This window comes from Lutzomyia longipalpis, chromosome 4 (genome assembly GCF_024334085.1).
Source record: "Lutzomyia longipalpis isolate SR_M1_2022 chromosome 4, ASM2433408v1".
NCBI lineage: Eukaryota > Metazoa > Arthropoda > Insecta > Diptera > Psychodidae > Lutzomyia > Lutzomyia longipalpis.
The window spans coordinates 17,657,431-17,680,134 of record NC_074710.1 but is presented as its reverse complement, the minus strand read 5'-3'; the positions used below and the strand labels follow the sequence as shown (position 1 = coordinate 17,680,134).

General features: G+C 29.1%; 1 protein-coding gene and 1 long non-coding RNA gene across 40 annotated transcripts in view; both read right to left on the bottom strand.

Moving 5' to 3' along the window:
- Positions 1-4,091: 4,091 nt before the first annotated feature.
- Positions 4,092-22,704, bottom strand: part of LOC129795333 (serine/threonine-protein kinase MARK2) — a 108,799-nt gene continuing 90,186 nt past the window's right edge. For 14 of the 39 annotated variants that reach the window (XM_055836509.1, XM_055836508.1, XM_055836510.1 and 11 more), the window contains 4 exons: positions 9,839-9,880; positions 7,658-7,807; positions 7,450-7,568; positions 4,092-4,665 (listed from right to left, as the gene is read on the bottom strand). In XM_055836509.1, the coding sequence (XP_055692484.1) occupies positions 4,607-4,665; positions 7,450-7,568; positions 7,658-7,807; positions 9,839-9,880 (370 nt within the window). In that variant the 3' untranslated portion in view covers positions 4,092-4,606. Of the gene's footprint in view, positions 4,666-7,449; positions 7,569-7,657; positions 7,808-9,838; positions 9,881-15,251; positions 19,881-22,704 lie in introns of those variants that run through there. The other 25 variants (XM_055836531.1, XM_055836519.1, XM_055836521.1 and 22 more) reach the window with 4 other exon arrangements.
- On the bottom strand, positions 21,572-22,350 carry LOC129795382 (uncharacterized). Its single transcript, XR_008751122.1, has 2 exons — positions 21,916-22,350; positions 21,572-21,839 (listed from the first exon to the last, which is right to left on the bottom strand). It is a non-coding gene; the product is annotated as an uncharacterized LOC129795382 (long non-coding RNA).

Genomic DNA, 22,704 nt, shown 5'->3' with positions numbered 1-22,704 from the left:
GTTGAATATTTAATTGAAATTCTCGAAAAAAAGGGAGAAATGATACAAACAAGGAATAAAGTACCAATGAAATAAATTATATTTTTTACTACCTACTTTTTTAACATTCTTTCCGTCCATTTCCAAGGGAAAATATTTATTAAAAAAAAGCATTAAAATGCATTCGCCCAATTATGGGCAACATTAAAAATCCAATTATTTACTTTTTTATTATTCAATTTCCATTTGAAAAATCTCCTTTTCGTCACTCAATTTGAGTGTTGAATTTTCTGGCAGAGAATAAATAAATAAATAAGGTCTGAGCTTATTAATAAAATGTATCAAATTAATTCAATTTAATGGCTATTTGCAAGAGTTTTTTTTTTCCTTTGAATTTGAGCACAGGGAAATATTAACTAATTTTATCATTTAAAAGCCATTTTCAATGGGGAAAATTCCATCGTTGTGGAATGAAATTAGAAAATTTTCTGATTTAATTAGAGGAAAATTTACACAACAAATTTGTTCTCTAAACATGCCGCAAGAGACAATGGCATATGTGCCACATGATATGTTGTCGTACGTCAATTCCTCATGAGACATCCATGGTTATACATTGAAGAGCACGATTTGATTCAATATGTTCGCGGTGGTGGTGCGTGGGAATGGAAAATTGACGATGTCACCGAGATGATGGAGATGAAATTGCCATTATAGCAGGAAGCTTTCCCTCTTTGAATGGAAGGAGTGTGTGTGTGTGTGGAAATATTAATCAAACTCAAATGAATTTTCCTTTTTGAATTCACTTTTTTTTGTTCTTATTTCATCACCCACATGGTTATCTATTTGATGGAAAATCTTCCCCAAAACATTTCCCTTTCCCTCAATAATAATCTTTGACGAAAAAGCTCTTTTGATAGGAGGCAAAATTACTTTTTCTCATCAATTTTTTCAACTCAAAAAGATGCAGTTTTTCAAGGAAAAAAATGGTCTGAATGACCAAAGTAAAATTGCAACGATCTGTCTGCAATGGAAGCTGAGGAAATTGCGAAAAAAAACAGAGCTTAAGATAATAAATAAATTCAAAGAATTTTTAAATCAAATAATTTAGTTTAATTAGACGAGGAAATGTTAAAGAAAATCTATAAATTTCACTAAAATTAATTAATTTGCCTCTAAAACCAGGACGGAAATATTCTAAATTACAATGAAAATCTGTAAAATCTGTATTCTTTTAGGCGCATTGTGGTACTTTAAGGACAAAAAAATTTAAAAAAAAAATTACAGAGGAACATTTTAACCCTTTCGCGTCCTCTTGAAAGATGCGCTCCTTCTCTATCATGATATTAAACAATTTCTTATGCAAAAATGTCTTCTTTGGCCTCTTTTGCATGATTTTTAGTGCACTTGTGACCAAGGGGTGTTAATAATCTATCAAATATTTACGAAAATCTGAATAACACGAGAACATAAATCGAAAAAAAAACTTTGTCTTTTCGGCTTGAGTTTACTACTTTTTTATGAATTAATTTTAGTCATTTTTAGGCTTTAATTAATTATTTTTAAGGCTTTTTGAGATTGAAAACTCTGTCTTTTTAGAGGATGAAAACCAAATAATACTTTGAGGCTTGAATTTAGTATGTTTCGGATTGAATTTACAACCTTTTGTTCTTTTTAGGCTTGAATTAAATATATTTTTCTAAGATTTTTGCCTCAATATCTGCCATTTTAGGACTGAAAAAAAAATTTTTGTACTTTTTTTTTAAATATTGAATTTAGCATGGTTTCGGCTTAAATTTACACCTTTTTTGGGCTTAAATTAAATACTTTATAGATTTTTGCTATTTAAACTGATACATGTTATGATTAAATACCAATATTTTGATTTCTTTGACCCGAATATTTTCGAAGATCCGAAAAATTTCATTGAGATAAACACGCCTTGATCAGAGCTAAAAATAATAAATTTAAGGAATTATTTTAAGGAAATATTTTAGTTTAATTTATCGAGGAAATGTTAAAGAAAAAATTACTGAGAAAAATTAATTTGCCTCTAAAACCAGGAAGGAAATATTCTAAATATATGAAAATTTGTATAAATTCTATGCGCATTGTGATACTTTGAGGACAAATTAGTTTAAAATAAAAACAATAAGGAACAATATTAACCCTTTCGCGTCCTCTCGTGATATGTTTACCTATGGATGCTCTCAGAGACAATTTCTCACGCAAAATGTCTTCTTTGGCCACATCTGTGTGATTTTTAGCTCATTTGTTGTTGGAAAAATATTTAAATTCATTAAAATTTGATAAAATTATACGTTTATAATTATTCGTGTGCCTCCAAATCTGTCCCTAAACTCTATCCAATAATCACCCGAATGTATGCAAATTGAGGAAAATCCCTTAAACCTTTAGAGGCATTTTCAATGTTTTGTGGAAAAATATAGGGGAATGTCGGTCAATGCGAACCTTTTACTGATTTTTTTTTAATTCACTTTTATTTAAACCCGATAACACTTAAAATTTAAGAACTTATGAGAATATTAAAGGCATTTAATGGACCTTAAAATAGTACCAAATTCAAAAATATTAATTTCTATTTAACCGTATGAACGCTGTGATCAAAATACTCACGCGCATTGCCATGGGGTACATGAAGGACTCTATAAATTTTTTTCACAAAATAAGCAAATTCTTTCCATCAAATGCACTTTAATAGACTTCTTGATACACGCTTAAAACTCTTTTATCCATTTTGGAACGAAAAAAAATTTTAAACGCGATTTTTGATAATTTTTTTAGGTTAGAATTGTCGAGAAATAAAATGAATTATAGTAAGTACTATGAAAACATACAAATTTGATCGTTAAACTATTTTTTGAATTCCCTTTGTTGGTTTATAGGTGTTAACCTACGAAGACCGATATTCCTAACCTCAAAACCCTTTAATTTGAATTATCTCTCAAAAACAAAATGTGTTTCAAAGGTTCTTTTCAAGCTTTCTAACGAACTTTAAGTAACTTGAACTTCCCTACACACAGATGTAGAATTTATCACGGAATTTTCAATAGATTTTTAGTTCTGTGACAATTGAAAAGAGACAAATTGGCCACGGTGACCACCAAAATGCTCCATCGAACTGAAATTTTTACAGAATCTTCTCAGATAAATTAAGGAATTTATTTCCAAAAGATTAGTTTTATTCTTATAAGAATTAGAGCGTAATAGTTCGAAATATAGCTCTAAGGTCAGTCACGTACCCTCTCATGGCAATACAAAGGTTAAAAGAAATTCTTACATTCCTCTACAATGAATTTTCAAGAATAATTTGTAGATTTGTGCCAGTTAATTTTTCTCTCAAAAAGCTCAAAGTTCTTGTTTGAAAAAAAAACTCCCAAAAGTATGCAAATGAAGCTTTAAATTGATTTTTTTCTTCTTCTGGATTTCCCTGCAAATCAAAGCCCTTTTGTTCTAAATGAAAATGTCAGTAAAATCACAATGAAATCATCAACATTTCAACCCGAAATAATCTTCTCTTCGTGGAAAACCCTTCAACGCACATTACGGGATAAATTAATTTGCGGTATATCTGTGCAATTTGAAGTTTTAACTTTTGTGTGGCAGTGCAAATTTCTGCATTTTCTCACTCATCTGCACACACACCGCTTTTGAACGGAAACTACTACTGCTGCTTCTGTGAGAATTAAATTTAATTTTCTATACCAAAGTTGATGCCACAGATATTCTCTGCCTCCTCACACATGAAGTCACCTTCGCGGAAAATTCAATTTCAACAAATCCCACAACACCTTCATCTGCATAAATTTTCCACCAACTCCTCTAATTTTTTCTTATTTAACCCCCCGTGGTTGTGGGTGGGAAGGAAGAAAGTTTGTTGGTGGGAAAAATGAGGTAATATTCATTTGAAAAATAAATTGATGTCACCTCGAGTGTCGCTCCACTTTTCATTTCTTTCATAGAATAAATCACTTTAGGGAAGAAAAATTATTAAAATTGCACGGAAAAATTACTATTTTCCCACTTTTTCTCTCCTCTCGCAAAAAAAAATTATAATTCTCTCTCAAGATAATTTAAAGAAAAAAAAAAACTTTTCTGTGTGTCTTCACTTAATTTTTTTGGTTTTGAAATTTCTTCAATTCAGAAAATTCATCCAGAAAATATCGTTGAAAAAAAATGTATAAAGGCAAAACTTTTAGGGGAAAATCTCTCTCAAAAGAGGAAAAAAATAAATTTCTCCCAACCACATAATTTCATGGGGTGGTGTGGGGGAGGAAGAGTTCTTAAGAAAAATGTTTTTTGTCTATATTTACAGTGTTGTCGTTCGCAGCAGCGATGCAATGATGTTGTTGTAGCCAATTTTGCTGTTCCGATTGGTTGCAGCAGCAGCCGCGGCGGCGGGATTCTTGGCCGCTCCCTTTGCTCCTTCATCGGGTTTTTCTTCATCATTCGGCGGATCCTCCGCTTCCTCCTCCACCAATTCTTCCTCAACCTCCTCAACAACACACGAATCTTCCTCCTGAATTGCCCGCGGTGGAGCCTCACCATCACTTAACCCCCCCATTGGTGGTGGAAGCTGCTGCTGCTGCTCCGGTTTTGGATCGAGTCACAGTCGAAGGTCATACGCGATTTTTGAAGCAATATTCTTGAAGCCAATACTGGTACCTATTCCAACGGAATTTTCATTTAATTATCAGTTAATTTTTTTGAGAATTAATTTGAAAATTTTAGGATTTTAGAAGGGTGTTTGGATTGTTAAATACACGCCTATAAATTTAAAAAAAAAGTTCAGGCTTATCTCCAGAAACTCCTAATTTTTTTATTGAAAAGAAAATTTAGTTCACAAAAAAGGAATTTTTAAAAATATATTTTTGGTAAATTTTTTAATGTTTAAAAAGTAATTAAAAATTTGCTCAAAAGTATTCTGATTTTTGATGAAAACTAGTCTTCATTTTAACTATTAATCATTTTTATTATTAATACTTTCTTTTAAGTTGAAACATTTAATTTTTTTTTGTTCAGAGGCTTAATTTCTTAGGATAAAAAGTATTTAGACATTTTTAAATCAATAGCCCAACTTATCAGTTGAAGGACACAAATTTCCAACCTGAAACTTTGGGCTTAATTTTGTATTATAAAGAAAACAATTTTTCAGATTTTCTTTTGTCGAACTTCTAGTATTTGAAGTCGTCTACACATAGATGTAGAATTTATCATAAGTTGGATAGATTTTAATCTATGGCGGTTTAAAAAAAATTAAACTGGCAGCGATTACCAGTTTTGTCCTCCAGTGTTAAAAAGCTTTGTACATAACCTCAAATCCTATTTATTATTCGATTTTTGAGGTTATGTTTAAAATGAAGCGTCCTTTGGAAATTATTCTATGAATATGTTTCATATTTAATAAAATTACATTTCAGAGTATTCTTCTGTAAGGTAATTTCCAGACAGAATAATTAAAATAATTAAAATTCAAAACTTCGGTTTTTTACTACGAAATTTTTAATTTTAATATACGCAATATCTCATTTCTGTAAAGAAATATTCAAGATTTTGTCTCTCACTTGTTATATACAGAAAAATTTCAAAATTTGCATTGAAATATTCAATATTTTTGTTAGAAAATTCAAATTCTTCGCCACAATAATAATTTGTGTCAGAAATATAAAATTTTTGTACAAAAATATTCTCTATTTCTTTGAAATATTCATTGTTTTTGTGAAATTTTCCAATTTTCTCTCAGGAATTTTTAGTTTTTCCACAGAAATATTCAGTTTTGCCGTGAAATTTTCAAATTTTCGATTATAAATATTTAAATTTTTCATCGAAATATTCAAATTTAGCATAGGAATTATGTGAAGGAGTTTAACGACTGAAGAAATTACATAGATTACAAAGATTACGTAGGAATTATTCAATTATCAAAGCAATATTGAAATTCGCCACAGAAATATTCATTTTTTGCTCTGAAATTTTTTATTTTTGCTCAGAAATAATCATATTTCCCTGCAAAGTATTCAATGGTCTCTCAGAACTATTTTTTCTTTTCACAAAAATAATCTGTTTAGCTATAAAATCACAGCTAAAAAATGAATTTTCCTTCTGCAATTTTCATTTTTCCATCCTAAATAATTCACGTGGAAAAAAAATCAAATTCAATCAGATAAATTCAAATTCAAATAAAACGAATGAAAATCAAGGAAAATGACACGAAGAATATCCTTAACAATGTACATTCATTCCTTGCATTCATTAATAAGAATTTTATTTGAATTTCCTTCAGTTTATACGATTTTATTCAATGAACTATCATTATGTATACTTAATGTTATACATCATCAAGATTGAAAGAGCTAAAGAGCTAACAGGATTATGGTGCTGCTGCTGCTGCTCTTGCACCACATTCATCCTCTTCATGTGGAAGATCAGCAGGAGGATTACAGAGAGAGTGGGCGGATTATGGGGTTCATTTACAAATCAAGAGGATCGTTGGTGGTTGATTTAAATTTAAAAGGAAAATTCATGAAAATCTCATCTAAAATTCCACGAGAGACGAATAAAATATTGATTGCAAGTGAAAAGGGAAAATACGGCCAATTTCAGAGCAGAATTTTCCTCTCTCGAGAGAGAGAGAGAATTGCTCGTTCGTACACTTTGTTGGGTTTTGTTATTTAATTTTCCAATAATGTAACATTGATTGCACGATGAATTGCAAAGCAAAAGTCATTTGAGATAGGTAAGCATTTCACGTGGAGAAATTCTCAGAGTGTGGTTTCTGTGCAATCACGTTTCCGACGTTTCCTCGCATTTATTGGACTCTCAACACGCGGAGAAATTCTGTGAAATGTATAATGGAGGAATTTTCCTCGTTCTGTAGTTTGTTTTTATCAAAATAATATTTCAAAATGTTGTGAAAATATTTTCAAAAATAAATAGAAATGTTTAAAATTAAATTATGTACAGCGAACAAACATTTACTTTATATTCACAAAACTTTACTCAAAAATGCACACAATGACGTCATCATTGTGATTTTTATCTCTCTTAATGCATTAAAAACAAAAAGATTCATCGTAAAAAAAATGTGTGACGAAGCATATGCATGAATGCTTTATGTAATTCATAAGGAGTCAAAAATATAACAAATGACGTCATAGTTGACATTTCTAGAATAATTCTTGGCAATTTATATTCATCTGCTTTCAGTGTTGGTGATTTATGAATTTTTTTTTGATCCTGTGAAATGATTACGCGTGCCCTGATAGTTCCCTCGAATGAGAAACTTTCCATACAACCATGAATAAATTCCTTTCTTGTTCAAAGTAACTTTTTGAAGATTTTGAGCACTTTTGATTATTTTTTGTGTTAAATATTGAATATTTCCGGAATATTTCTTTAAGAATTTTCAATAAAAACTATTCAAAAAAAAAAGGAATTTAATTTACTTACCAGAAATACGTTTGAAACGAACACCATTGAGTGACAGTCTTGGCAATTTGCACACCTCAATCTCCCACTGGACCAGGGAATCCGTATTTGGATCACCATGAACACAGAGTAGGACGAATCTGCAGCAGCAGTAAAAAAAATGAAGAAAAAAGGAAAAATCCATTAAGGGGAATTTTCTTTGTTTTTCAATTCTTTAACCAAAATGTACCTCTCACGCTGCTCGTAGTCGCAATTATTCTTGTCCAGCACCGATCGAATCTCAGCCATTATCTCGTCCGGAAGACGCGGTGATGTTGTCTTCATGGACCACGTAAAGCGTAAGACACGCGGCTTCACTGGTTCCTCCGTGTTTGTACCGCTACGGGGGAAAAATCTTAAGGTAATTCACCAATTTAATCATTTTCCATTTCCTTGCTTTCTTTCTTTACTTCTCGACTCTTTTTCTTCTACTCAATGCAGCTCTTTCATCATCATCAAACACTTTTCCTTACAAAATGCTACACGATGCTCCAGAAAATTAACAACAAAATGCAATTTTTATGCACAAAAAAAAATTAAAGAAAAAATCATGTGCAGTGCCTGCGTGCAAAATAAAATTAATTAACTTCCGTATAAAGCTCATTCGCCTCCAATCTCCCCCCGTGAAAAGCTCCCTTTTATCCCTTTCCACCTCCCCTCTCCATTAGGAGGAAGGAAGTCAGATTAAATTAACACAAAAGAGAGAGAAATTAAAGATTAATCTGAACTTATTTCCATTTACATAATCAATTTGATTTTCAATGGAAAATTGAAATTGAAAAGTTCAAAGGAAAATAGTTTATAGAATAAGGAATCTCATCCAGCAGTTTTCCATGGAATTTTGTTAATGGGATATTTTTTTTTAAATAGAATAAATATTTTCAAAAATATTCGGTTTATTCTGCGAATTTTACTTAAAATTAAGAAAGCTTAAATGTATTGAATAAAACAGAAAATTTCCTATTTTTTTTACGTTCTGATGAAGATGTAGAGTATGAATCGAAATTCTTAGGAAAATTCCTGCAAAAGTCCTACAATTTTCCTAGGAAAAATTCCCATGATATTCAGGAAATATTTTTCCTTAACTCTAATTAATTTTCATATTATTTATATTGATTTATTTAATTTATATTATTTTAATTGAGCAACAAGTTTCGAATATTTCTTTATAAACAATTAAAAATAAGTTCAGATTTTAACTTTATTTGGATGGAATTAACAAGAATTAATTTGAAAGGAAAAATAGGAAATTTTCTAGGCAACCTTAAGGGTTATTTTAGAGTACACTATGGCCTATCACCTTAATGTTCTCACGTGTAAACTTTTATCAGATTAATCTTCAGTTTAATCTGCTGAAATTTGCTCAAAATTGAACGCATTTTAGTGACAAATTAGCTGCAATTTTTGCTTGCAAAATATTGCTGAAATCGAGTTAGTTTGGAAAGTTTATTCAATTAGTTTCAGCGATTTATTTTATATGTTATTAAATAAATTATTAAACTGAGCAAAAAAATTGAAATGAGCGCAGTCAACTGAGCCCAAAATTAGCCGAGACATAATTAAGACTAACTGGAGATTAAACTTTGAAATAAATGAGTTGATTTTCGCTCATTTTTAAGCGACAATTAGAGCGATTATTTTCATCTAAAGTGAATTTCAAAATAGCTCAGATTGAGCAAATTAATTCTGAGATTAATCTTCAAGTTTGAATTTCCCAAAAAAACATTTTAAAGTTTATTTTAACTGAAAATTGCTCAGATTAATCGCATTAATCTTAAAGAATCTTGAAAATAAACATAACTTAGCAATATTTTTTATTATATTGAATTGAGCTATATTACAGGGGATGAAGTTGCTCAGTTTTGTCGAGTTAATTTGAAGATTTAACAGAATTCAGCGATATTCTGCAGGGTATTTTGTGGCTCAAATATCTTCTGAAATTATTGCACAAATGCGCTGAGTTTGCGCTACTTTTTAGCATATTAAACGTCAGATTAACCTAGAAAATCACTCCCTATTGAAAATGATTAAAAATTTAAATTGTTAACGACAAAAGGCCAGAAGAATTTTTCTTTTATAAATTAATTTAGTATTTTCCCAGTTTTCTTTAGCATCTTTGTACAAATTCTTCTGACCAAAAAAGATTTCATGAACCTTCCATTAACCATTTTTTTCTACTCATTGTTCAATATTGCGCCTAAAAGTATGCACTCCAAAGTAGATTTTTAAACTACTTTTCAGCACATAAGACGATTTTCAATTACAAGAAAACAAATTAAGGCAAAAAAAATGAAAGAAAAAAGGAAAAGGAAGAAATAAGAAAAAGAAAAAAATGAAAGGAGAAAATGAGAAATAATTTGTGACTAATTACCTATTATTGTTTGGAGTGGAGTTTGCTTGGCCATCGTTGGGCCTAAAATAAAAGAAAGAAAAACCAAACGCAAAAAATTGGTTAAACATAAACAAAAAAAGAAACAAACAAGGTGGACAACATAAATTTCTTTTATTTCTTTCTTCTCTAATCATCCCCCTCTCCGAATGCCATGGCTCTCTCTCTGTCCATCCACCCCTCAAGTCTTCCCGCAAAAACCAAAAAAAAAATCATACAGGTGTGTCGGAGAAATTAATTACAAAACAACAAACTTTTAGTAGGTAATAGGGAAATGATTGGCTTACAGAATTAACAACAATTTTAGCAAATGTTTCACCGTAAATTATGCAAAATTGAGTGAAACATTGTCATGGGGGGCGGTGGGGGAAAATCAATTAAATTCCCCAAAAAAGGGAAAACAACATTTTGTTAAATATTTACAAAGAGACACAACATTGACACACATACCAAGCAAATGATTGTAAAATACGAATTTGTTGTTTTGTGAAAACCAAACAATTTTCACTGCTAATTGCATACCTTTAGGCACATATTGGGATTCTCGGAATGGGGAAAATTTAAAAAAAAAAAAACTGACTTCTCTGGTGAATTCACATTGAATTGAATTGCAATGAGAATTCTCTGGGGATTTCCTATTGTTTTCTGAATTCTCCGCAATGATTCTCTTGTTCTTGCACACAAAATCGTCAGATAGGTATGTACATAAGAATCTACAAGTGCCTAAAGGTATGCAAAGCAATATGTGGTACATTCTCCAAATAAATCCCACTCAGATTGATCATTTGTGCACTGCTGGGGATTAATTCATCAAAACCACCCCCATGCTGTGCCCCCCGACAGAGAGAGAGAGAAAGAGAAGCAATGAAACATCCTCACAATGAGGAATTTTCAAGAGGTGTTTATCTGACGAATATTTTAATTAATATTCCGAATCAACCGAATATTTACGAAGATTTGAATATTTTAATTCTAATAAACATCATTTACTAAGAATTGAAAAAAATTAGCCCTTTTCGGCTTGAATTTACTACTATTTAGGCTTTATTTTGAGTCCTTTTTAGGCTTGAATTAAAAACAATTTAAGCTTTTTGAGATTGGAGACTATTTAGGGTTGAAAATCAAATAATATTTTTAGTTTGCAAAGTATTTTTATCAGATTAATCTTCAGTTTAATCTGCTGAAATTTGCTCAAAATTGAACGTATTTGAGCGACAAAATAGCTGCAATATTTAATTCCAAAATATCGCTGAAATCGAGCTGTCTTGGAAGGTTTATTCAATTAATTTCAGAGATTTTTTTTAAAAAAAATGCTTTTAAATAAAAGGTTAAACTGAGCAAAAAACTGAAATGAGCGCACTTAACTGAGCCCAAAATTAGCCGAGACATAATTAAGACTAACTTGATATTAAATTTTGAAATAAATGAGCTGATTCTCGCTCATTTTTAAGCGCCAACTGAGCGACAATTAGAGCGATAAACTTTGCAGTTGAAGTGAATTTCAACGCATGAATTAGTTCGAAGAAATAGCTCAGATTAAGCAAATTAATTCTGAGATAAATCTTCAAGTTTGAATTTCCCAAAAAACATTTAAAAGTTTATTTTAACTAAAAATTGCTCAGATTCATCGGATTAATCTTGAAGAATATTGAAAATAAACAAAACTTAGGAACATTTTTTATTTCATTTAAGTTAAGCTATTACAGATGAAGAAGTTGCTCAGTTTTGTCGAAATAATTTGAAGATTTAACGGAATTCAGCGACATTTCGCTGTGTATTTTGTCGCTCAAATATTCTCTCAAATTGTTGCTCAATTGCGCTAAATTTGCGCCACTTTTCTAGTGTTTTTTAACTCATTTTTAATTAAAAACAATTTTAAGCTTTTTGAGATTGAAGACTCTGCCTTTTTAAGGGTTGAAAATCAAATAATACTTTTTGGTTTGAATTTAACCTGTTTCAGGTTGAATTTGCTACTTTTCACCTTCAATTGACTTCTTCGGACTTATTTTTATCCTTTCTAGGCTTGAATTAAAAATTTATATATTTTTTTTAAGTTTTCGTTCTTCAATCTCTGCCTTTTTAGGGCTGAAAACCTTTACGCTTTAATTCAGTCATTTTCAGACTTGAATTTAGCCCGCTTCGGCTTGATTTTAACTTTTTTTAGGCTTGAAATAAATATTTTTCAGGCTTGTGCTTCTCAATCTTAGCCATTTTAAGACTAAAAACAAATATTTTGATTTCTTTGGTGAATTTATACGAATACTAACGAATAATCCGAATATTTGCCAAGATCCGAATAATTTTATTCAGATAATCACCCCTTGAGAATTTTCTAATGAAACGAACTTGATCATATTTTGGGGAAACTCCTTTCATTGTGAAGTTGAATACACAACAAACATAATACACACACAAAAAAACAACCCCATTGTAACCTCGAGTGCTAAACATTTTCAAGGGGTCAGTAACACAATACGCGCGCTGTGTGGCGCAACAAGTGGTAGAAGATTTTCCACTCGTCCCCGCCCCGCACCCCGGAAAAGGTCAATTGAACACTCAAGGGCATCGCATTTCAAAGAAATCTCCACCACAATGAGAAATTTCCTTCTTTTTTTTCTCCTTGAATCTTTTGGGTTTTTTTTTGTGAATGAGACAACCTATGTAAAGCAATCAATTTGTGCCCCAAAAATACATAAAGTCTTTCTAAATTGCTTCTGTGAGTCGTTGAAATATTATTAAAATATTCAAATTTTCAAAAAAAAAGAAAAAACGTTGAATGTAAAGACGTTGAAGGAACACTGAAAAGGAAGTAAATTTTGCAGCAAAAAGAATTTATTCAGCCAGCAACGGAAGCAGCAGCAACTAATTAAGATGAATTCCCTTCCAGCAGCAACCTAATGTAGGAATAATAAGCTCTTATAGGCAAATACAGGAGCAAATAGAAGCTGAAGAACTTAGGATCAAAATCAATTAAATGACTTCTAGAAAGCTTGGAGAAATCACAAATTGAAGGTAAGTTGAATTTTTGATCAGAAAATTTATATTCAGTCAGGAAAATATTTTATTTATATTTATCGGATGAAATTGAACACTCTTCTGGTCAAAAGAACTATTTTCATGTTAAAATGATGAAATTTCTGATTAGAAGAATAATTTTTCTTATCAAACAGAAAGGTTTTCAGATCGGAATAACTTTTTTTTTTGATCAAAAGAAAAGATTTTCTGTTTAAAAGAATAGCTTTCTAATGAAATTAAACATTCTTCCCGTGAAAAGAACAATTTTTCTGATCAAACTGAACGATCTTCTGGTCAAAAGAATTTTTTTTTAAATTAAAATTGAACGTTCTAAAGTCTAAAGAATTAATTTCTTATCTAAGGAATTATTTTCTGATTGAAAGATTACTTTTTTTTCTGAAAAAAATTGAACGTTCTTCTGGCCAAAAATATTATATTCTAATCAAAAGAAATGACTTTCTGATTATAAGAAGAATTTTGCTAATCAAATCTAATGTTTTACTTGTCAAAATTATAATTTTCCGGCCAAAAGCATATTTTTTCTGATCAAAAGAATATTTTTTCCGATCAAATTGAACGTTTTTCTAGTCAAAGGAAGTTTTTTCTTAAAAATTATCAAAAAAAACCTCCCGTTTGGTCGAATCCCAACCAAACTCTTAACGAGATTTCTTTACTTTACTGACTCCTATTTTCACTCCATTAAATACCTAAAATTATCCCCAATTAACAAATTATTGGAAATTCTTTCGTTGAATGTGAAAAGAGCAGCAAATAAAGCAAATAGGACAATAATAAAATTACAAATGATTATAAAAAATTAAAGAACCATCACCCACAAAGCGTTTTCATTAAATTAAAAACAAAAATATCTTTTGCAGCAGGACTTCACCTCCCCTGTACACGTCAAAAGGTGCTGGCAATTAGCGTACATCAAAAAGCATTTGCAAAATAAAAAATTCGCAATTTAATTAATCAAAAGTAAATTGTTTAAAAAAAAAAAAGGTGAATAAATTGCAAAATATCTGCATCATCGCACCAGGAAGTTGAGAGAGAGAGTGTGGACAACAGGAAGTCGGTGTGACGATAATTTTTTTGATTGTTTTTCAAGAGAAAAATCATTAATAAAATGGAATATGGGATTGTGATTGAGGAAAAACAAATTTTGTGTAGTTTTTTTACAATATTTTTCACTATATTTTGTTTTCAAGATATAATTTATTTTGTTAAGCTAAATTACTTCATTTGTCGCTAATACCTTCATAAAACTAACAATATTTTTTCTTGTTTGACATTTTTTTTCAATTTTTTTTTATTAATATTTTGTTTACTAATATATTTTTTTTAATTTTCTTTTGGGTGGGAAATCCCAAAAATATTTTTTCTGCTTAACCTCAATTTTTTTTTCAAATTCAGTTCAATATTTGGCGGGGTGACATTCTGGCGTTTACATTGCAAAAGCAGTTACTGAAAATGTCAGATTTTTTGCTGTCAAACAGTTTGATGTTAACGTTGAAAGTTCTGTCAGATTTTATGTCAAAGGAGTCTGTCTGATTGAAAGTTGAATTTTCTGTCAAACTTAGCTTGCAAACTTCTGTCTTTCTTTGAAGTTTACAAAATTTGTTAAACTGCTGTCAAATTTATCTAACAAGCTTAACATAATCTGTCAGATTCTGCTAGAAATTTTGTCAGAATTCTCTCAGATTCTGCTAGAAAACTTGTCAGAATTCTATCAGACTGATAGAAATTTTGTCAGAATTCTCTCAGATTCTGCTAGAAAATTTGTCAAACTTCAGTCAGATTTTGCTAGAAATTTTGTCAAACTTCAGTCAGATTCTGCTAGAAATTTTGTCAGAATTCTCTCAGATTCTGCTAGAAAATTTGTCAAACTTCAGTCAGATTCTGCTAAAAATTTTACCGACTTTCTATCTTTAGTTTGAAAACTTCTGTCACATTTCTGTTAGACTTTGCAGGAAGGCATGTAAACGCTTTCTCAGATTCTGCTAAAAAAAATTGTCAAAGTCACATCAGATTCTATTTGCAAACTTACGTCATTTTCAGCAACTTTTTCTAGAAAAAATTGCCGACCTTTAGATTTCAAAATTCTGTCAGATTAGGCAAAAATATTTGTCAAACTTCCGTCAAAATTAGTTTGCAAACTTCCGTCAAAATTAGTTTGCAAACTTCCATCAAAATATCCTTTTAAGCTTCCGTCAGATTTAACTGTCAAACTTCAATCAGACCCTGTTGTCAAACGTCTGTCAGAATTAACTGTCAATTTTTTTTTTTGTAAATATGGCAGTTTAACCCCAAATTTTCTACCCCTATTTTCTTCTAATTTATTTCTTTTTCTTTTCACTTTAGCAACACAGTTTTATTCTTATCTTTTTCATTTCTTTTTAAATTGAATCTCTCATTACTTCCTATCACTTTTGACATAATCCTGCAACATATTTTCCTATTTATTTCAAATACAAATTATATATTTTTCTCGCAGTGTTCTTAACCCCTCCCCTTTGTAGGTTCTAATCCGTTGAAACTGTTGAATCAACATTGTGTGTGTGAGAAAAAAGGGCTGGTTTTTCTCACTCTGATGACACTCTGCATTGGAAAATTATCTTAAAAACTACGTCATACAAACTTCTGTACTAATTCTTCTTTCTTTCAATGCAAAATAAACAGAATAAAATTAAAATATTAAGGAAATAAAGAAAAAAAAGGGTTTGATGGGATAATTTATTTCTAATCTTTTCTTTTTAATATCTTCTTGATGTTATTTTCAAATATTTTTCCTAAACTTTCAATTTTTCATTGGAAAATTTCATAAGATTTCAATGGAAAAATGAACTTTTCACAAAAATATTTCTTTTTCATTATAAATTTCAATACTATTCATTCTCTTTTCAAACGGAGGTGTTGCGTGAATGGGATGGTGAATTAATTGGTGGATTTCTTTTAGTTTTTCTCACTTTCTTGCTTCGTTTAAAGCTCATTCTAATTCCAGATGCTGTCAAATTATTTGGCAGAAATTTCATTAAACTGAGAAAAGAAAAGAAAAGAGGAAAAAAACAAAAATAATAATAGAAAGAATTTTTGAAAAATCTTCTAAAAAATCTATTTTTGTGCTCTAAAATTTTGTTTGAACAAATTTTAGTCAAAACTAAACGATGTTCTGCCTTATAAATGTCTGTTTTTTTGCTTTTAAAGACACAACAAGACGTTAATCATTTATTTTAAATTTTTGTTCTAAACGGTGCATTAAACAAAACAACTTGCAGTCTTTTCTTTGTTTTGTTAATAACTTTTACAACATAGAAGAAAGAAATAGAACATTATAACTAATTCAAACTAACTTTGCATCAATTCTCTCCCTTCAATAAATTCAAATAAAATCAAAAAAAAAATTTGTCAATGAAATATAAATAAAAAAGAAGAAGAATCAGTGTGTCAATGATGAACTCTTTGATTGGTTTGCCAAACATTCTCATTGGCTTAGGCGCTCACTTACAAGACGGAGCTTTGATGCAATGTTAATTTGAACAGAAGAAAATTTAAAAAAAAATAATAATAAACACAAAACATCTAGAACAGAAAAAAACTCTAAAGAATCCCCACAAATTAATTTTAATTTTTCTTTCAAAACTCAACTCCTAAGAACACTATTATAGCTCTCTTTTTTTAATTTCTTTTTCAAACTCATCAAAAGAAAAAATTATATATAATTTATTATATATAGTAGGAAAGGAACATTTTCTTCCTTACAGCTAAATATTCATTTTCTTTTCTCTCTGGGAGGTTTCATTTTTTTCTTTTGAGAAAGAAAAGAAAAGAAACTAAATACAGAAATTGATGGTAAATTTTTCTCTTTAACTTAAAAACTAATAATTAATTTTCTGTTGTTATTAAATATAATAAAGAACAAAAGAAAATGGTCACAGCTGCAGATTTTTCATCACTTTCACCCCAAATGTCTCTCATGCCCCCATTTTAGCATTCCTTCGAATGCTATTGATTCAGCCTAGAAGAGAATTCCAATAATAATAATTGTTTTACAACCATCTCCAATTTTCTTTTTTTTTTGTTATTTTTAATTAATTTTTTGAAAGAAATTCTTTATGAAACTTTTTTTTTAATGCAAAATTTGTGCCAAAAAATATAAAATAAAAAAATGAAGGAATAAAAAGTAGAATGAAGACATAGATTTTGAGAAATATGTATATAATATTTATAAATATATAACGTATAGAATAAGAAAAAAAAACTTTGCACAATGATTTCATTTCTGTCCTTAAATCTCGGCACATTTTCTTCATAATTTAATGGATTTGACAACAAATAAAAAATCTGCAGTGTGACCAAATTATCTTTTGTAGAAAACGCAAAAAATTATAATAAAGAAAAGAAAACATTTGAATGATTTACAAGAAAATAAAAAAGTATAACAAGATCTTCCATACAAGAAAAAAATATTGTACGTGTAGTTTATAAAAATGTCTTAAATTTTGTAAATGAACTACTTCTTAAAAAATATTTTCCATTTTTATATTTTTGCCTATTTAATCACTATTTTATTTTTTTTAAATTCTTGTATATAGTTTTTTAATCGAATATATTTTTAGAGGATGTAAGGAAGGATTTCTTTTTTTTCATTTAGTTGAGAGGGATTTATTTTGGAAGTTTACTAAAGGAGTGCACAATGATTTTACATTAATATTAAACAAAAATATCCAAAACAATCTACTAGAAGAAATATTAAATAATTAAAGAAAAAAAAAACAAAAGTACGGGGATGTAAGAAATGTTTGAAAGAATTTTCTGTTTTGATTCGTTGAAATATGGGAATTATTCAGCACGCCTTTTTTTTGCTAAATTTGTCAGTTTAATGTCAACATTTGAGCGAAATTCACTAGTAATTCAGGCTTAAAATTTTCAACCTGTTTTTTAGGTCGGTCTTAAAAAACTTTTTAGTGAAATTAGGGAATTTCATTGAAAAATAAAAATTATAAGTCCAACTTAAAAAAATGTCTTAAAAATTTTAAACGTTTTAAAAACCGTCTCAAAAATTTTAAACCCGATATTCTAATGAATTTTGCCCACTTGGGTAAAATTCCAATTCAGACAGACTTAAGCTTTCTTCATATTCTTTAAGTTTTCTTAAGAAAGTCTTAATTTTTCATAAAATTTCTTTAAAAAAACTTCAGATTTTCTAGGAAAAATTTAAGGTTTTTAAGTTTTCCTTTAAGCTAAACTTGAGTTTTTTCTTTCAGTCAGGCTGAATCGATCTAAATGCACATTTTGCGATGATTTTTTCAGATCGCTTTCGAGTAGCGCAATTTGCAAAAATCATCAAAAAATACGCATTTTGCTTGATTTATTTAAGAAATCTTAAAGTTTCGCTTAAGAAAACATAATAATCTTAAATTTTTCTTAAGAAATCTCAAGTATTTTCTTAAGGAATCTTTCAAAACTTAAGATATTCTTAAAAAACCTTAAAGAATCCTATGAAAACTTTAAGGCACCTTAAGTCTTTCTTTAGGAATTTTAAGTCTGTCTGACTAGTGTATTTAATCCATTTTGACAGATGAAACTGTCATTCAAAACTTTATTTAATTTTTCACCTAGAAACGGCAAATGCCAAAAAGCAATGCTTCAAAATTATCGTCTGTCTGTCTAGAATTATTCATTCGACCTAAGGATTGATTTCCTTTAATCATTAGAATTTTTGTTTAATTTTCTACGATATTTGACATAAAATTTTTTGTTGCAAACAGCAATTTGTCAAAATAAACTTCATTTTTTTTTTATATTCAAAGTAATTCCTATATGTAGCTAAGAGCTTTCAGTTTAGAACCGTTTAAAGTTTCTCTTCGGATTTTTATTAAACATTTTTTTCCCTTTAGCGTCCTTTTATTTCGTTCTCTTTTTTCCCCCTTTAAAATCACACCGCGCCACTGTGCATGCCTTTCACAACATGACCTCTCTGTCTCTCTGTATGTTTTTTATTTTTTTTTTTCAAAGTTAATTACTACAAAAGAGAAAAGGATGTTACGAGAAAGCAAAGAGAGATGCGAAAAAAAATTAACAACAGTGAAATATTTAATTAAATGGTCCCGCATCCGCGGCAGAAGCTCACAACGGGTAAAAATCATTTGCAGATGTCTCGGAATCCATTGCAAAATTATATTAAGGTTTATTGACAAATGAATAAAAATGTTCTCATTCTTTTTTATTTTATTTTCTAAATCATTGTGCAAACCTTTTTCCATAAACTTTTAGTCACTTTACATGGTGTTGAAGGTTTATTTATTTACTTTTATTTTTTAATGGAAATTATGAGGATTGTATATTAAAAAATAAAAAAAAAAAATTAAAGGAAAATAATGGGAAGTGTAAGAGGAAAGCGCGTGTGAATTAATATTGTTTTTCATCTTATTTTCTATGCTATGTATAGCTGAGTTTATTTATTTATTTTTTATTAGTTTCTCTGCAAAAGGTGGTGTTTTATAGATTAAAAAAAAATAAGAAAACAAAAAAATAAATGACATGTGTATGTGTGGGTGCTTTCTCTCAGCAAATTGCCGTGGAAATTTTCATTTTTTTAGTTTCCTTAATTCTAAGTTTAATAGATGTTTTACTTTTTAATAAACAAATAAATTAAAGTTAAATACTTTTCAAAAAAAAAAAACATAATTTTCAATGCTTTGATTTTTTTTTTCTAAATTCTAACAAAAGAAAAGAAATCTAATAATGAAAATTCGAAAATTATCTACACACAAAGCTCCTTCTCAAAAATCTTCAATTTTTTTCATATTGTTTTATGAGAAAGAAAGAAAAACAATTTTCAAAAAAAAAAAATAACATAAAATATTAATAGAAAATAATATTATTTCTTTTTAAATGTCTTACTTCATTGAGGAGGGATTAAAATAATATTTTGCTTTATTTTTTTTAAATTAATATTATTCTTCTTCTCAAACAAGACTCTTAATTTTTAGCCGTAAATACCCTAAACCTGAAATAAATAATATACGAAAAAAATGTTTTAGAAAAAAAGGAAAATTAAAAAAAAAACAAAACAGAATCTAAATAAAAATAAAATAAAAAAAAATATTCTAACTAACTTTTGGAATTATTTGTAAATATTTCAAATGCAAATAAAACACTATTTCTTTCACACTAAAAACACCCCTAAACAAATGGGCGGGAAAACAATTTTCTTATCCCACTATGAATTAATAGAGACAAAGAAAATAATGAAAATACTGAGAAAATTTTTCAATGTGCAGTGAAGTTGATTTTTTTAAAAGATTTTTTTTTAAGTCAAAATGAGAAGGAACAGTAAATTAACAGAGATTTTTGAATGTGTTACAGAGGAGGTGAATTACGAGGGTTTGGGTGGTGGTGGTGGACAGAGATAACCAACAAAATTCAAATTAATATTTATTATTGCATGCAAAATGTTTGTCTTAATCTGTTTGTTTCTTTGTATTTAATATGTGATTTAAAAAAAAATTAGCAATGTTAAAATGCTTTCATTAATTTTCTTTCACAATTAAAGAAAAAAATAAATCTAATTATGTAATAAGAATTATGTGCAAATCACGATGAACATTGTTACAAAAATAAAATAAAAATGTAACAATTAAGTACATTTTCATCATTAAAAAATAATAATAATAGTAGTACAGAGTAGTCAAGTCGAGATGTTCCTAAAACGCAAAGATCAAATCAATAAAATTAATTAAAAGCGCATGAAGAAGATAAATTTCAATATTTAAATAAAACTTTCAGGAACTGATAATAATTTTCAGACTCTAAAGAAAACTATTAGGTAGTAATACAATGAAATTAAGGGTCTGAATTTAATATTGCATGGCTGGAAATAAAGCTTTCAGGGAGTAATGTGAAAATTTCAATATTTTATGAAAGTTTCCAGAGCTTAAAAGTAAAGTTTCAATATGTCAAAAATACTTTTCAGTCTGTAAAGAAAAAATTCTGAAGCTGAAATTAAGTTTCAGCTTCTAAATAAAATTATCAAATTTCTAATTTAAAGGTTTCAAAACTCGCGAATAAAAACCTTCACAATAATGGATGAAATTCAGTAGTCAGACAGACTTAAGGAGCTAATTCTGGCAAAAATATTTTCTTTTCTTTTCTTACAATTCGTGAGTTATAAGGTTTTTTGGCATTCTCACAAAAAAAACTTATAAATTTGTAAGATCTAAAAAGTTTCACAGTTCAACTTTTAGACCACGTCGCGAGAAACATTTTTGCTATAATAGAAAAGAAAAGGTTTTGGTATTCCGGCCGAATTTTTTCTTATAACTTGTAAGAAAATCTTACAAAATCATATGTTTTATAAGGACCTGCCGAGGTGCTTTTTCAATCTTTTTGTGATTTTTGTGACCACCAAAGTATGATTCATCGTCATAATAGGCAGCAATTAACTACTTTGACGGATATTTTACATGAATCTGAGTGTTTGGAATTGTTTTAGGTTGTTTTTTTTTAACAAAAACTATTGTGAAATACGAGTGAAATATGTGGAAAAATTCGGACCATTTTTTTTTGGGAATTATGCCAACGAATGTCAATAATTTCCAGAGACTTGGCCTTGAGGAAGATGATTAGATTATGCAGTAGTAACACAGGCTGCATTGAAAGATATTTAGTGTAGAATTGGTAGAATTAAAAGCAAAAAGATAGAGTATGGAAAAACGTTTTATTTAAGAATATTCTAGATTCGTGACTTCATCTTTTTATGGGTTTTATGGCCATTCTGTAGAGCTGGTTCAACCAATCTCTACTCTTTCACAAATGCTTCCAGCCGCTTCCAGCATTCCGCATAAGATTCTGCTTATTAAACAACCATTTTATGCTGCCTGAGAATTGTCCGGGTATCTCTTCCCGGAATCCGTGGATGCCACAGACGTTCAAAAGTTCCAGATGATTCAATTTTTCCCATCACAATCTAGATAAAAAAATTAAAAAAAAAAACTCTTTATCATGTAAAATGCAAAAATACTTTAATAGGGTTAAATTTTTACCAAAAATCACGAATAATCCATTGTGTTTTGTTGATAAATTCACTTAATTTTAACCTCATTTTATTTGTTTACATTAACTTTTTTCACTTCGCCTATTTTCGGTTTCACTTCGTTTTTCAACGTAAACAGCGACATCTGTTTTCGACTTCCAGTTTCGGAGGTCTGTTACTATAAAATAATGAAAAAGAAATTTTTGCTGGAACAGCAAACCTTACAAAATCCCTTGTAAGACGAAATAAATAGAAAATAAACGTCCCTTTTCAATAAATTTCCTGTAATAAAGTTCGATCCGAATTAATTTTATTTATTTTCTCAATGTCAAACGTCACAAATAGCGACATCTAGTTACGTTTTGGTGTTTTGAGGGGAATGTTCTAAAAAGGTGCTATAAAAGATTTTTTTGCTGGAATACCAAATCTTACAAAATCCCTTGTAAGACGAAAAAGATAGAAAAGAAAATATTTTTGTGAGAATAAGCTCCTTAAGTTTCCTTAATAAATTTTTAACAAGATTTCTTTATATCCCTAAAGAAAAAACATAAGAAATCCTTAGATAAATTTAAGATTTTTAAGTTTTCTTTTAAGCGAAATTTAAGCTTTTTTCATTTAGGCTGAATCGGGCTGAATGCACATTTTTCAATGATTTTTTTTCTGATCACATTCAGGCAGAAAAATTCGTAATAATCTTCGAAAAATATGTATTTTGTACAATTTACCTAAGAAAACTTAAAAATCTTATATTTTTCCTAAGAAATTTTAAGTTTTTTCTTAAGGAAACTTTAGAAAACTT